Source organism: Heterocephalus glaber, unplaced genomic scaffold, assembly GCF_053883595.1.
Source record: "Heterocephalus glaber isolate CG9 unplaced genomic scaffold, H.glaber_assembly_v1.0 deba00001550, whole genome shotgun sequence".
NCBI classification, from domain to species: Eukaryota; Metazoa; Chordata; class Mammalia; order Rodentia; family Bathyergidae; genus Heterocephalus; species Heterocephalus glaber.
This window is the reverse complement of record NW_028258343.1, coordinates 12,798,721-12,815,496: the sequence shown is the minus strand read 5'-3', so window position 1 is coordinate 12,815,496 and position 16,776 is coordinate 12,798,721. Positions and strand designations below refer to the sequence as shown.

General features: G+C 41.1%; 1 protein-coding gene across 1 annotated transcript in view; it reads right to left on the bottom strand.

Annotated features, from left to right (window-relative positions):
* Positions 1-16,313, bottom strand: part of Moxd1 (monooxygenase DBH like 1) — an 82,213-nt gene extending 65,900 nt beyond the window's left edge. The window contains exon 1 of the mRNA XM_004846000.4: positions 16,014-16,313. Coding sequence (XP_004846057.1) covers positions 16,014-16,277 — 264 coding nt within the window. The 5' untranslated portion in view covers positions 16,278-16,313. The remainder of the gene's footprint in view (positions 1-16,013) is intronic.
* Positions 16,314-16,776: the final 463 nt, after the last annotated feature.

Here is a 16,776-nt window from a genome sequence, read left to right as displayed (position 1 = left end):
TCCCAGCCCGGCTTTAAGTTTTAAGAGTTAGGTATTGTGTCTTGGTGATTAGAAAAGTGATTAAGACACTCGATGAGGGAAAATGTAGGTGGTTTTTATTGAAACTGAAATTGAAATGTGAACTTATGTAACTACCACCATAATTCCATTATAATTTTTTCACATATTCCAATTTTAGGACCTATTTTGGATATATACCTTCAGTTTTGATCATAGTATATCTCAATCTGCCAAGCAGTGTTATTATTGATTTGAGCTGGGCACTTACTAAAGTTGGAAATCCATGTTAATTCCTTGTTTTCCCAAGAGACCTCCCAAAACAAATATGCTAAACCTCTTCTGCATAAAATGCCAAAATTTCCCCACCTCGGCTTATGATCTCACTTCTCACTTTTTTGAAAGAATTTCAGCTTCAATACATGAGAGCTTTTACCCTGCCTCCTTTCTATTCTGGAAAATACCCACTTTATGGACTCATAAGCTATAATCAAAAGAAAGTAGGGAAAGAAAAAAGTAAAACACTGGGGTAAAAAGAAAATAAACATAAATGAACTAATTGAAAGACGTTACAATAGCTTGTATAGACATTAGAAGTTTAATAATAATCTGTACATCTTGGTGGCAAAAATGGATAATTCAGATCAGAAATAAAGTCCTTAAAAGACACAAAGCAGTAAATTCATTGACGAAAACACAGATATTCTGTATAGTCTTACAAGCTACTAATAGGTTAAAGAAAAAACTCACTATAAGAAAATTCTAAGCCAAAATGCTTTTACTTGGTATTTCATTAAATATTTAAGAAACAGGTAATGCCAATTGTTGACAAATTTCTTCCAGAAAATAAAGGAGAGTGGAGCACTTTCCAACTTTTTTTTTTTTTTTTTTGGTACCGGGGATCAAACTCGGGACCTCGCGCTTGCAAGGCAGGCGCCGGAATCACTGAGCTAAATCCCCAGCCCTCCAATTCATTTTTTGACTCCAGCATTATCCCGATACCAAGTAAAAGACCTTACAAAAAGTTAGACTGATAATCTCTCATGGACCTTGATGCAGATTTCTTTAAAAATAGATATAGACATATTGGCAAATAGGACTTAGCAATATAAGGATAGTATGTCACAACTATGAAGAGTTGTTTAAACATCATATCAAAAGTCTCAAAAAGGCATATAATAATTTCAACTGCAGAAAGAAATTGAACACTATTCATGGCAAAAATCTCTCAGCAATGTAGGACTAGAATACTTCCTGAACTTTCTAACCTACAGACGAGGTCATATTTAATAATGAACTGAGTTCTTCCCCACTAAGTTGAGGAACAAGTCCCAGGACCAACGCAAGGAAATCCACACTCTTCACCTGCAGAAAATGCCACTGCTGGTTCCCCCTCTGACAACTCATCTCTGCTGCTCTCTCGCTCTACTTTTTCCCGTTTCCCTAAGATCTTCACAGTTCTGTCCTTGCCACTGTACTCTTCTGGTCACCATACTTCTTTGGGAATCTTGCCTACTCCAAGTTTCAAATCATTGCCTTCATTACATTTCCAAAAGCCCATTTCATTTTGTTTGAAAATCCTATTATCATTTCAAACTCAGTAAATAAAACATGGTATATGTGCAAGAGTTCTTTTCCAAAAACTTCTTTAATGATACTGCCTCTCTCCCAGCCATTGGAATTCAAAACTGCAGACTTCTTTAACTCCTTCCTCCAACCTCTACAGACAGCCCTTATTCTTATCAAGTCTTCCTTTTAAAAAAATCCACTTCTTACTTCCATTTCACTTCAATTTCTACCTTAGTTCAAACTCTATCATGTACAGCCTCTGTCAAAGTCTCTCTTGAAAAATTCCCCTCAGTATGTCACTGCATTGTATTCAGTAGTATATTGCATGTGATATGTACTAGAGATTGTATTATCTTCCCAACTATGTGGAAACTGACTAGAAATAGATACTCTTACTAATCCAATTATGAGTACACTGAGAACACATAGTTGCTTGCATTATAAATAGAACCCCCCCCAAAGTCAGACAACAGATTATTTTCCCATTTGCTTTCAATTATATTTACATATGGTTAAGCCTTGGTGTGGAATGTTTAACCAGATGCTAGAAGAAACTGGGATGTGCATGATGTGCCATGACACACTTCTGGCACCAAAGTCCAGAAATACTGTGACAACATTTTAGCCTCTACACGGACATGAACCTCAGCGGAGTGATCTCAGCATTCAGAAAACAGAATTATGCAAGGAGCAACTTTGAAATACTATTACACAAAGAGGGCATTTCCTGGCTATTCTAAATAAACAAGAAAAAAGAAAAGCAGCTCTGAGAGAGGGAAGCCACATGCAGAATGTTTTCTAACATCAGTTTATATCCTCAGTACTTGGGAGACTGACTTGCATATTGAAGATGCTGATTTAAATACATGTACTTATAAAGAAGCACCATGTCTTTCCTGCATAAGTAGATACAGTTATTGTGAAGATAAAAGGACATGAGAACTGCCATCGGAAGTACAAGTATTATCAGAAAATGGAGAGACAATCCTTGCCCCTGGGTAGGAAAGATCAACTTAGTGAAAATGGCCATACTTCCAAAATTGCTATATAGATTCAATGCAATCCCAATTGAAATCCCAGCAGCATACTTCATGGACCTTGAGAAAACAATCCAAAAATTCATTTGGAACAAGAAGAGACTCAGAATAGCAAAAGCAATTCTAGGTAACAGAGATATGGCAGGGGGTATTACAACCCCCAACTTGAAACTATACTACAAAGCTACTGTGATAAAAACAGCATGGTATTGGCAAAGAAACAGACCTGAGGACCAGTGGAACAGATTAGAAGATGCAGAAACAACTCCAGACACACTCAGCCACCTCTTCTTGGACAAAGGAGCCAAACACCCTCACTGGAGGAAAGATAGCCTCTTTAATAAATGGTGCTGGAAAAACTGGGTTTCAACTTGCCAAAGAGACTAAAACTAGACCTATATCTCTCACCAGGCACTAAACTAAAATTGAAATGGATTGAAGATCTAAATATAAAAACAGAAACTCTGAACCGGCTGGAACAGAGGTTAGGTAGAACTCTTGAAGACATTGGGAAAAGACTTTACGAACAAAACCTCAGTTGCCTGTGAATTAGCACAATCAACAAGTAGGATCTCATTTTATTAAAAAGCTTCTGCACAGCAAGAGAAACCACCAGCGGTGTGAAGAGACAATCCACAATGTGGGAAAAAATTTTCACCAGCGGTCCCTCAGACAAAGGCCTACTATCTCCAATGTATAAAGAACTTAAAAAAAAAAATCAGACCTCCCAAATTTAAAGACCCAACCCAAAAATGGGCATCTGAAATGAACAGACATTTCTCAGACAAAGAAGTAGAAATAGTAAATAAATACATGAAAAAATGTTCAACATCACTGGTCATTTGAGAGATGCAAATGAAAACAACACTGAGATTCCACCTCACTCCAGAAAGAATAGCTGCTATCATGAAATCAACCAATAACAAATGCTGGCGGGGCTGTGGCGAAAGAGGAACACTGCTCCACTGCTGGTGGGAGTGTAGACTGGTGCAACCTCTGTGGAAATCAGTATGGAGATACCTCAAAGAACTAGGACTGGAAGTCCCATTTCACCCAGCTATTCCACTGCTGGGTATCATCCCCAAAGAATTAAAAGAATCATACCACAGTGATATATGTGCACCCATGTTCATAGCAGCACAGTTTGTAATAGCTAAAACTTGGAAACAGCCCAAATGCCCATCAACTGGAGACTGGATCCAGAAAATATGTTTTTTTAATAAAATGGAGTACTACTCAGCCATCAAAAATGGGAAATTAGAGACTTTTATTGCTAAATGGATGCACATTGAGGCGATACTCTTAAGTGAAATAAATAGGACACACGTGTGTAAATACCGAATAGTTTCTCTAGTGTGAGAAACTGAAAGTGTAAATAAGGACTAAAAGGTATAATAGATAATGTGAAATATGAAGAAAAGGGGCAAAGGCGAAGTGGGATGGGTAGGGGAAAGGAAAGAAGGGAATGGAATTAATATGAGAAAATGAAAGAAAGGAAACAAAGGGCAGGGGAAGGGGGAAAAAATAAAAACCAAGAGAGTATGTAAAGGTGCATATCTCCAATGATGAATGTCATTATACTGTATACCTAAAATGTACCAATAAAAGGATATACAAAAAATAAATAAATAAAACATTAGTATCACAAAAAATAAAAAAATAAATGGTTCTGTTAAGTTTAGGAATGTTCTGATGATTATCTTTTTAATTAAAATGAGAAATCTTTGTTAAAAACCAAAAGATGTACAGTATTTCTCAGTGCTATCTGTTTTCTTCCTTCTGTACTAAAAAAATTCAGGGACAGCATCAAACAGAGCCTCAGTGGTGTCAATATTATACAGCACAGATGGCATTTTGGCCAATCTTACATGCACAGTTAAGTGAGGTAAAAGCAAAGAAAAAGGCAAAAAAATATATTCTGAGTTCCAAGTTTTGTGTCATTCAACTATTCCTGTTGAGAGAAAGCAAGGAGAAAAAAAGTGAGCCACTCAAAACTCATTCTTGAAATGATCAGCATTGAGATTTAGAGCAACTAAATTTAAAAGAAATGTTCAACAAGCTTAAGAGTTTCCTGGCAGTTTGACAGAGGTATAAATGTTATTCAAGTGGATAATCAAAGGGATAGTTATTGTGCTATTATCATCCGACAGGGAAAAAGACCCCCTGAAGAATGGAATTGACACAGTAAAACACTGCCCAATTAAGAGTTCAAATACTGATGATGTCTACTAGATGCTGATATTCAAGAAGTCATGCTATATACTTCTCATGAGATGTGTGAGGAAATTTCCCAGTTCATTTTCACTCTATCTGATCTCAACCTCTAGAGTTAGAATTAAATCACACCCTCTCTCAATTCCCTGTTCCACTTAGCAAATGGACCCAAATGCGGTTCTGAGATAAAAATGGTAAAGGCTAGTCCATGGCCATCTTCCCAGAGTGCTTCTTATCACAGAACTTTAAAAAGAAAGTAGGTACATTGCTCACTCATGGTGCATAATCATTACTATGTTCCAATGTCACAGCCACTATCAAAATTTAATTGTATAATCTATGCATTAAATATATTGTATGTATTATAAATGTTAAGTAAAATACTGATAAGTAAAAGCAGTTTACAATTAAGAATTAATTTTTAAAAATAGGTTTAATGGGAATAAGAGGATTAGGGAATCAGAAAATCATGATTCTATAAATTTTTAGAAGAATTGAAGAGTAAAAATATGTACATGTTTTTAAAGTAAATATAAAGACTAACAGGTGAATGGCATGCTTCTTTGAACTTAATTTCAGTGTTCTGCAGAGAGCCATATGAAGTCAGATTACCCCATACGAATGGTTTTATGTAGATCTCGGTCGCATTCTAACTCAAATACCTAGCTCAGCTTCAATGTGGATTGTCATTCTGGCATTATTTTTTGTTTTTATTGTGAAATATTATATTGATCATGTACATGTGTTTATATCTTCCCAGATAAAATATTACCTGCTACCCTTGAGAACCTGTTAATGAACTTCAATAATAAAGTTAATCCTCAGCCTTGTCAAAAAAAACTTCTCTGAGTTCCAAAAGAGGAATAACTCAAAAAATTTAACTCCAAAAAAATCAAATAGTCCAATCAATAAAGAGGCAAATGAATTAAACAGACACTTCTCAAAAGAAGTTCAAATGGCTAATATGTACCTGAAAAAAATATTCAACAGCTCTAGCCATTAGGAAAATGCACATCAAAACTACACTGAGATTTCATCTTACCCTAGAATGACTTTTGTTAAGAATACAGAAAACACTGCTAGGTGTCCTGGTGCACCCCTGTAATTCCAGTACTTGGGAAGCTGAGGCAAGAGGAATGCTGTGAGCTTAAGGTCAGCCTGGGCTACACAGTGAGTTCAAGGCAGGCTTGAACTACATAGAAAGACCCTGTCTCAAAAAAAAAAAAAAAAAGATACAAAAACAATAAATGATAAAGGACCCTTTTAAACTGCTGACAGAAATATAAACTAGTACAGCCACTATAGAGGATCCTCCAAAAACTAAAAGAGCTACCATTTGATCCAGCTACACCATTCATTGGTGTATACAGTGTCTGAAGGAAATTAAAGTCAGCATGCTATAGGGATATTTACATGCCCATGTTTATTGCAGCCAAGATACGGAACTCAGATTTCAAAATGCTGTACGGCAAGAGGAAAGTATCATCAGCAGAATTTGGCAGGGAGTTGACATTCATCACTGAACAAGACAGTGCGAACACTGTGACTTCCAAACTAAGATAACAACCCAAATGCCAGCTTTGATAATTGACAAGATTGCTGTGACCTCTTGTTCTAAAACATGATTACACAGATGTTAAATTGACTCTCACTCATTTGTCAGTTTTTTTCCAACCTCTTCAATGAAAATATCTTCTACAGACTAAAGCTTTGACTAACGCTGAGTTAAACAGCATGAAGTGAAAACTCCTCTGTGTGTGATAAAAGAAATGAATATTCTTTGGATTCGCCTGGAGGGCTGGATGTAAGCGCAGCTGCAGGGAGATCCTACCATCTGTCCTCATTTTCCTCAACAGGTGCCTGCAGTTTTTCTTCTTTTCCTCAATCTCAAAAGCTATGTCACTTCAAACATTTCCGTGTGTAGTATCAATTTCTATAAGTGTTCTGGTGGTTTCATAATATTGATGGTATAATCATAAATATTTTGTGCTAGGAAGAATCTCTGATCCTAAAAAATATCATAAAACTACATGAGCAAACTGTGTAAACAATCTTTAGATTTCAGAAATTTTAAAATGTTATTTCTTCACTAATCTTAGAAATGTAAGGGGAATGTCAAAATAGAAAGGCTTTGTGTCTTTAGAAATCATGCCAGATAAAACTAAAATGCTGAATCTAATGAGATGTGAAAAATACCTACCAGCATGCCCCAAATGAAGCCACAGCTTGCTTTCTAACGGGAGGCCACCTACACAATCCGTGTATTCTGTCAGTGCCACCTTCTGAAACACACACCCTAAATGTCTGCCCACAGACCATCACCTCATTTCAGTTTTCATACTGAATAATTTAATATTTAACTCTAAGTACAGAACTATCAGGCATACATAATAAAATCAAGACTTTTATTCTTCATCTCTAATATACTTCAGCAGAAAAACAATCTCAGATTTCACCATTCAATTAATATTATTTTGTTATCATTTTTATCTCATCATTACATTTTTAAAACATTCTTAGATGACCACTCTTAACTTTCCATGACTTACTTCATGCAAGGAATAAAAGGTGAGGTGAAAGTTGGTTTCTTCTCTCCTTTACAACCTTCTTTCGCTCCCTTTTTTCCTCCCTCCTCCCCTCCTTTCCTTTCTTCCTTCCTTCTACCCTTCCTTTTGTTCCCTTGCTCCCTCCTTCCCTCCTTCCCACCCTTCTTTCTTTCCTTTTCCCTCATCCTAGAGTGTCTGAGTGTGTGTGTGTGTGTGTGTGTGTGTGTGCGTGCGTGTAAGAATGCTGACCACAAACACGTGGGGGTATACTAGCAGTTCCACTGGCTCAAGCTTCAGGGGTAGTGAAATACTGGAGAGAAGGAGTCAGGTTTTAGATACGTTAGGAGAGAGATTCATCCAAATCTGAAGATGAGCTTAATATACAAGGTGAGAGAAGAAGAAGAAACAAGAATGAGCCCTAACTTTTGACTGGAACCTTCAAGAAGTGCCATTTACTGAACTAGGTAGGAAACAGGCTGGAGGTAAATCAGGTGAAGTTTGAGAAGACTAAACGTTGGGCTGGACAGCTGATGAGACAGAGAATGTGGCCTTAGGTCAAAGAGATGCACCAGTGGGGGGACTCAGAAGCTCAACTTCACACTTGGCTTTGCTCCTGAAGCCCTCCAAATTCTTGCTTTGGTTATACACAAGTGATAAAGTATTTTCTTTTTTTGGTCAGATTTTAAAATGAATATATATCCAAAATACATAATTTAAATGCATTATGAAATTTATAACAAGAGATGAAATATTCTTATGACAGTTAAACACACACTTATCCACAGAGATTAGGACTTCTTGAGTCAAGTTTTAAAGACAGTAAATATAGTTTCATAGTAGCTAACAACTTCCTTTCTGTTAATTTCTTTTTTTGTTGTTAAGTTTTTGAATAACCTAAAAGCATAGATGTGGAGTAAAGATATGTTCAGCATCACACTAACCTGAAAGCCATAATCCCGGCTCCCACCACAGAGGATTTCTCTCAAAAATATTTCAGGCTGGAGGTGTAGCTCGGTCGTAGAGTGCTTACTTAGTAATGTGTAAGGCCCTGGGTTCAAACCCCAGTATTGCAAAAAAAAAAAAAGTTGTTTTTAAAACATTGTTTTAAGAGATGATCAGTGTTTAGCACCTGCAGTGATCTTACTATCTCACAGGGCACCTCATTTCATTTTAGTGCCTGTGGTTGTCAGAAAGATTCTTCTTGTACTAAGCTAAAGTCATCTTCTCTCTAAAATATGCTAAATGGGACTTTCTTTTCTTTCTTTTCCTTCCTTCCTTCCTTCCTTCCTTCCCTTTCCTTTCCTTCTTTCTTTTGGAGCCTAATAGGAAGTATTTAATCTGCATTTCTTAAGAAAGACTGTTCACTATTTCAAAGACAGTGACCATGTCTTTCTCGATGTTCTTTCTCCAGGGAAAGCACTGCCAGCTATTTTTCAGTCCTCGGGTACCTTGATTCTCAGAAGATTCAACCAACCTTGTAATCTTCCTTTGGAATGCTTCCATTCACCGATTTGTCCTTTAAAAATGCTCTTTCTAGAAGGGAACTTCTGGGATGATCAAACTAGTACAGAACTATATTGATATTATATCCCTTGACACGAACAGTAGAGATTATAGACTGGTACAGTGTATTACATTCAGATAAGCAGTCACACAACAGTGAGCTGAAAATGAACTAATATTTAGGCCTTTTTCATATGAATTTAAACTTAGTACAATTTTACACATTTTGTACATATAGAAATAATTTCTCAATGAAGTTGTTGAATTTTACTTCTATACTCAATGACTTTTTAACTTTTAGTTTCCCTTCATTATTTCAATATAATGCTATCTTTTAAGTTCTCATTCTATATTCTAATGTAGCCTGCCTATTAACATGTTTTTAGTATGGGTGTTAAATATTTGTGCTTACAATGAATTTAATTTTATTAATACATATTCTACAAGGATAACATGAGAAACCCAGAAAGATGCCTATCATACAGATGCATCATTTATTTAATAATATCCTAATGTACATGAAGTAAATAAAATGCAAAAACACCATGCAGTCTTATCCTATAAGTTATGTTTATTGAAACGATGGTGGCCTCTACTCACTGATGCTTGAAAAATGTTCAAAACCAATTAATTGCTTAAAGTTTGTCCTCAGTTATTTTTCAAACATTGCAATCTATCTTACCCATGTACACATGAGCTGCACACCTCTTCCCCAAGTTGAAAAGCTGCGGTATTTGTCTCTATGTAATCTGACAAGTCTCACAGCTCACTAAGTGACTGACACGCCGCAGTAATAACTCTTTCCCACTAGTACTTTCAACACCTCACAACCCTGCTAGGAGTTTTACAGACCTATTTCACTTAATCCTCACAAAGGCCCACGAATTACAGGTCATGCTTTCCTTGCTGCACAAGGGGAAACTGCCCCTTGGAGAGGTTCAAGGAGTCCACCAAGAGCCACACAAGGAACAAGCAGCAAGCAGCGCTGGGATTCAGACCCAGTCTCAGAGATTTCCTGCTCTTAACTGCTCCGCAGTTATTCAGTAGGTATTTCTTGAGCATCTGCCATGCACATGAAAGTTCTCCTGGTACCACTGTAGCTTGGGGCCATCTCATTGCTTATTAGCAGCCTTGGAGAATGGCAAGGGAGGGGAAAAAATATCATCTATTTGTGTAATGAAAGACACTTGAGAGTCTTTCCGAATACAAAGGAAGTCCACTTTTTTTTTACCATGCATTCTAGTCAAAGATTTTATATCAGAACACTTCCCTTGGCTTAAATACAAGAATCACCTGGGACATTCATTTATTAATGAAATAAAATAATTTTTTGCTACCCTGTGAGGTGCACAACTGGTAAATTTTAGACTCTGTGGGCAGATAGACCTGTTGCCTAGAAGTATAGCAGCTAGCAGCAGCAAAAGGTGTGTAGGACACCAAGGGCTGAGGGAGGAGAGAGTCCTGGTTCACCATACTTTGAAACATGCTTCTACTCTCAAATTTAAAATTGCTGTTCTTGTCTCAGCATCTAAATTTGAGGAAGTATTTAGAACTATCAACAAATCATTAAATTAATCTCAAAAGTGTTTCCATGCCAGGAAACCCCACACTATGGTTAAATGTCCAAGCATATGCTAGTCCAAACACCAAAGGGTCACTCTGAATGGCTCTGTGTGGAATTCTGCTTTGTATCCTGGGCCCAGAATTTTCTGAGCTTCTGCAGTTAAGAGTCACATGATTCCTAGCAAAGAGCTTGACCATGTAAAGTCAGTAGTTACCACTCTTGCCTCCATGCTGGAATCATCTGAGAAGCCTGAGATATGTTAATGCTCTGGTACAAGTAAGTGATATTACACTTCCATTGGCTTGGAGTAGGGAGGTTGTCTGGCCATGGAAATTCTTTTAAAAGATCCTCTAATGCTTCTGTACACAGGTAAGTTTAGGAATTTCTCACAGAGTAGGAAGTAACCTTCCCAGTTCTCAGCTGTCTATCAACTCTGGACTGCAATTTGCCATTGCATAAATCCATCCTTGCCCTAGCTGTTGGTCCAAAGGGGTTTAGGTGTCCAAGGTACCAGACGCCTAGTGTCTACATGGCTGCATCTACCAGGAGTTTGTTTGTATAAATGAGGTTTTCTGTGCATAAACTGTGCGGGAAAATTAAAAATCAGCAATTCAGTTTTTTCCTGAGAAATTGAGGTTTCAAATTTTTCATTCAAAAATTTCAAGAAAGATGGATGTCTTCTCCAGATAAATGTTGATGTGTTGATCTTCTTCTCAACTATTTTTAAGATGAAGAAGAATACAGAATATAAGAGAAAAACATTCATAGACAGTATTAAGAAAGAAACTTGTACAAAACCACCAACTAGAGTTTGAGAGATTTTGGTCAAACTTAGTTAACCACTGTGCAACACTGCTACAGAAAAGGACAAGAAAGACCGTCCAGTTAGACACCTTTTTAAAAAATACTGTATTTTCTCCAAGCAGATAGTTTCCTATATTCAGGATCTTCTGAGTGGTTCTTAGATATCCATGCTGGATTCTCTTCATAGTATGTAATATTTTGAATTGTAAATACTATTATTAATTTCCAAAAACAACCTCTAAAATTCAGGACTCTTGTTTTCCTTCATGTTTTGATTATTAGTATCCTAATCAGAAATAACCACAGAGCCAATACTTACCACACCACTCTATTTTAATTTTCTATTCAGCACTTACCACTTCTTGGGATTTTTCTTTCTTATTTATTTGTTCACTGCTGCCACCTATCAAAATATGAGTTCCAAAATATGCCTGATCTCATCTCATTCAATGCTGTATTGGGGGCATATAGAATTGTCAATAAATACCCAATAAATACTGGTTGAATGAATGAATGAATGATCAGTCCAGCATTTTCTATCTATGCGTGAATACTTCACTGAAGCAGCCATGCAAAAACCACAAATCTGGAACACAGGGCTTGTACATCCACAAAATGAGAGAAATAAGGTATTGAGCTCACAGGACTATTGTGAGAATCAGAGGAAATAGCATGTTAAGGACATCAAAATGTAGGGCACATAATAAGAAACATCACTTTAAAAAATCATAGCATAGAAATATATATCTATAACATTTATAATGGAACAAAAGTAGCAAGAAAAATACTATGATTTTATCAGTCTATTTAAAAGTGCATTTTATTATACATAGTCTTTCATTATTTGGGCAGAAAACTGGAATGCATTTTTGTTTTGTTTTGTTTTGTTTTTCTGGTACCGGGGATCGAACTCAGGTCCTTGCGCTGCGAGGCAGGTGCTGGAACCACTGAGCTAAATCCCCGCCCTGGAATGCATTTTTATGGAAGCTTCTTGCAGGAGAAGAAAGCGCCCCAAACCAGGGTTCAGAGGAAATAAGGGCAAGCTGCACACCTGGGGTCCTCCCTCCACGAGCCCTTTAATACTGGCTAAGGTTCAGTCACCTCACCTGCAAAACTGGGGAGAGAGGTGGAGGACAGGACTCCATGCTTTTAAGAGGCATCAAGTAAATAAACAAAACATCAACATTTAACCTATAAAAGCAAGAAAGGTATGAAGATTTTCTCATAATTTTGGCTCGATTAAATGCACCAGAAAATCTGTACAGGATTTGTGTAGCATTTAGATACATTATCCCAATCCTACAGTTAACAAAAATATCCAGTTAAAATTATTTTAGCAGAAACCTTCGCAAATATGCTGTATGCTGTCCTTATAAGCTAAGATGTATATGTCTAAGGTCTAAGTATAGATTTGGAAGATGTTGCCTACAGATATATTTTTCTGCTTGAAAGTTCTTTATTAGTAATTTGTTTTAAATTATAATAAAAAGCATCCTGAGGCTTCCCTCTACAGAGTTTTACTTATCCCGTATGGATCAAACATTTCCAGGAACTCGAGGATGTGGAATGAGTTCCTCTCTGTTGCCAGCAACTTTATTTTAGTAGGGACCTATTACAGTCAACCACTGTCCAGTTCCTTTGAAGTGGACGCCTGCCTCTCCTTCCAAGACTCCAGAAGTAAGCCACTGGCCGCCTGAAGCCTTGAACCCTGTTTGGCAATTCAGGTGAACTGTTTCCTTGGCGGTTGGGCCAGCTCACTTCCTGGGCTAATTACAAAATCCGCTGCACACAGCTGAAGAGCATCATCACGTCTCAGTACACTGGCGCGTGTGTCCCCATTACTAACACACCAAGCATGAAGCCTGGAAAGGCCCCCTGTCATCTGGAAATCGGAGGCGGGGGCATCATCATCCAAAGACTTATAAATATCTCTTAACAAAGCTCCAGCTGAGCTGTGTCAGGGTTGCACACTTTCTTGTCTTTCCCCTACAGCTTTCAATTTGCTTTCCAAACATTTCTTTGTTGCCTTTGGCTGGGGTGCTCTTTAAAAAGAAGCACATCGTTAACCACAAAGAATGCTCACTGTTTTCTGTGATTGCAAACCAGCTCTAAGCACTTTCTCAGTGAGCAGCCCGGCAGCAATTACCCTGCTGCTGAAGACACTTCTAGGCACAGAGAGGTTTGTTTCTGAACAAGGCTCTAATAAATGATGACATGCTGGGGCCACCATTCACTAGACGCCTGGCCCCATAAGAAGGGTGAATCCATTTTTGTGCAAATTCCACAGGCACATGGACAATGCCTCCCTCTTCTCTCACTCAGACAAACTGGGCATTCATTCATCCTCAGGATTACTTGCCTCAAATGGGCACTCACAGTTGCTAAATGGCTTGGGAGGGGGTGGGGTTGCTCTGTGTCAAAAAAGGGCAAAGAACAGGGGAAGGACACCATCCATCAGGGAAAGGAGAGTCGAGCTGGTTCCCTGAGACAAGATCATGAGGTTCTGAAAGTCAACCCAAAGGACGAAGTGCTTCTGGCCCCCAGCTCTGGTCCTTCTGTCAAAGATGGTAGAAACTGACCTCGAAGCACCCCGAGCGGACGCTTCACAAGTGCAAGCTCCCCAGAGTGATTTCTCCCCAGCCTGCCTAGACTGGCTCTGGTTCACAAGCACAGCATCTCCGTCTTCTCTTTCCCACATCGATAATACCTGGTCATGCACACTTGGAGGAGATATCTCCCGGCAGGCTATACAGTGGATCTGGAAATTTTCCATAATGGTAGCTCTCCAGGTACAGTGTGAAGGGCAGCTAAACCTGCTGCGGTGACATAAGGAAATTCAAAATCTGATTTTTTAACTCCCTAAGCCTGCAGGCAAATGTCACCGTGCCCTCTGCAGGGGCTCTCATTGGGTCTAACCCTGATTAGTGACTGTCAACCACTGAGGAATGGGGTGGCCAGAGTTCAGAACTCACTCCAGGGAGGGCCAGAGGAAAGGAGATGCCCGAGTGTGGGATGGGAGAGTGGAAAAGTTACCAACTATTGCCCAAACTTCTAGCTGGGGAGGCTGGGGGGAGGAATGCTGGATAAGTAAACAATGCCTCCCAATTGAAGTAGTGGCCAGAGAGTGGATCCGTGTAGATAAGCACTCAAAAACGGTGGTGGTGGGGAGGACTGTGGCAGACCACACAGGATGGATGAGGCAGATGGCTACACTGAACGTGCTCCACTCCCACGACGGCAGGGCAGAATCTGTGTCCCCTCTTGGACTGGTGAGCCAAAAGCGACAGCAAAAGACACAGCAGATGAGTCAAGGTTAAGTCACACAGGGCTTTCCACTTGACCCTCCCAGGGTGTCCACTCTTTGGGGCAGCCACCTACTGAGGTGAGGTGAGCACGCATTCAGATGCTTCCAGCCACCCACGGTGGAGCTGACATGAAGCAGAGCAGAAAGGGCTGATCTCAGCAAGCCCTGCTCATGTTACAGATTCCTGCGCAAAACAGTGCTATGTGTTGGGGCACTTTGTTACCTACTGATGATTAACAGACGAAATAAGGCACCCTGATACTAAACCTGGTCTAAAGAGAAATGCGACTTGCCTCTCTGCCTTTCATTGGTTTTCATAATTGAGGTTGATTTTTTATTACTCTTATTTTTTCCTCTACTTTCTATCCCAGTAGAGGAAGTCACTCCCCCAGTGGGGCCTGAGTTTGGGGTCCAATCCTAGCCTAACAAATGTAATGTCTGAGGTGCTACAGTGGCAGAAATGTTATACATCAGTGAACAAGATCCTCATAAAACTTTATTGGAATTGTAACATACTTGTTTTGGAATGAAATAATTCATTTATTTAAAAAACAGATAATTGGGCAATTTTGAGCTTTTAGTGAGTGCTGTCACTTTATTTCTAGCCAGAGTCAACAGCTTAGTGCCAGAATCAGGGTTCAAAGGTTAGGGCATCACAGTTAGAACATTGTGGGACTCCACTGGAGAAGTCAGGGATAAAATCACTGAGAAATCCACAGCAATCCACAGGGAACATTGATTCAATACTATCAAAGCCTTAAGTTGGCTCCAGAACAACAGGAGTTTTCATCATCTGGACTATCAGCGACGGGCAGTATTTCTGGATGAACTTCGATAAATAACACAGTGTGCCTTCCCTGAGATTAAATTCCAGAGAACCTAACCACCTAATCATTCTGGGTTTTGCAATCCCTCCCTCCTCTCTCTCCCCTCCCTCTCCCCTCCCTCTCTCTGTGTCCTCTGCCTTTCTCCCCCCTCTTTCTCTCTCTCCCCCTTTCCCTTTTCACCTTTCTTCTCCTAGGAATAAAAGCATTTATGAACGGGCATCATTGCTACTCCAGTTCCCTCAAAGCAAATTGGCAGCAAGGAAAATCAAATTAACTTTTGTTGTCTATGAAAGCAAGCAAAAGAAAAGTATTTATCACCTAACAGGGGATTCTGCCTGGGGTACGTTCCCTTACGAGGGTGTCTAAACGCGGCTTCCTAGCTGCCCAGAAGGGCACCCTCCCCGCGCTTCGTGGGGACCCCTTCTTAGGGGCTGGGGTGTCCGTCCTCAGCCCCGCCCCGGGCTCCCCGACAGACGGGGCGCCCGCTCCGCCTCCCCGATTCCGAGCAGTCGGGGTGGTCTCCGAAGCTGGGACCCCTCCTCTCCCGCCGGGACCAGGGGACGCGGGCAGGTGCGCGGGGGAAGGGTCCGCAGACAGCCGGTGGCCGGGCTCAGGGGTGCGTGCGGGAGCCAGCGGGGCCGCGCTTACCTGGAGGTAGGGCCGCCCGTGGGCCACTCCGCCCACGACGATGTCGGCCGCGGCCATGGTCCCCGCGGGCGAGAAGCCGAAGCCCACGTAGCCCGCCGTGCGCACCTCGAGGCGGAAGCCTAGGCGTCCGCCCCGCGGGCCCCAGCCCAGCCAGTAGGCGCCCTCGGCGTCGAGCATCGTGCGGTGCGGGTAGAGCCCTCCCGAGCCCCCCGCCGCCGCCCCGGGGAGCAGCGCGCACAGCGCCAGCAGCAGCCACCCGCGCATCGTGGGGCCGTGGCGCACCTGGCTGCAGCCGCCCAGGACGCGGCGGGCGCGGGGCCTGGGACCGCCCCGCCGGCCGGGGAGGGAGGGGACCCGGAGAGGCGGGACCGAGGGGAGGGGAGGGGAGGGGAGGGGAGGGCCGCCCGCCAGCGCAGCCCGGATCCACCTGCCGCTCGACCCCCGCCCCTTCCCTGGGGTGTGGGTTTGGCGGGAAGAAAAGCGAGGAGCTTCCTGGAGGGACAGACGGAGAGGCCCAGGAGCAGGCGCCCGGCAGAGGGGAGAGGAGGGGGAGACCCGGACCTGGACGAGGGCGGTCGGTGTGGTGGGAAGTGAGGCAAAGTCCCCTCCGGGTGACCTCAGCGCCCCTGCGTCCATGGCTGTGGACTCTCTAGGGCCCTGGTACCCAGAGATGCCCACACCCCGTGGAGGGACACATCCACCTACACCGGGACACTTCCCTAGGCCTCTCCGGGCAGCCCCCAAATCTCCGTCCCAGCGGGAG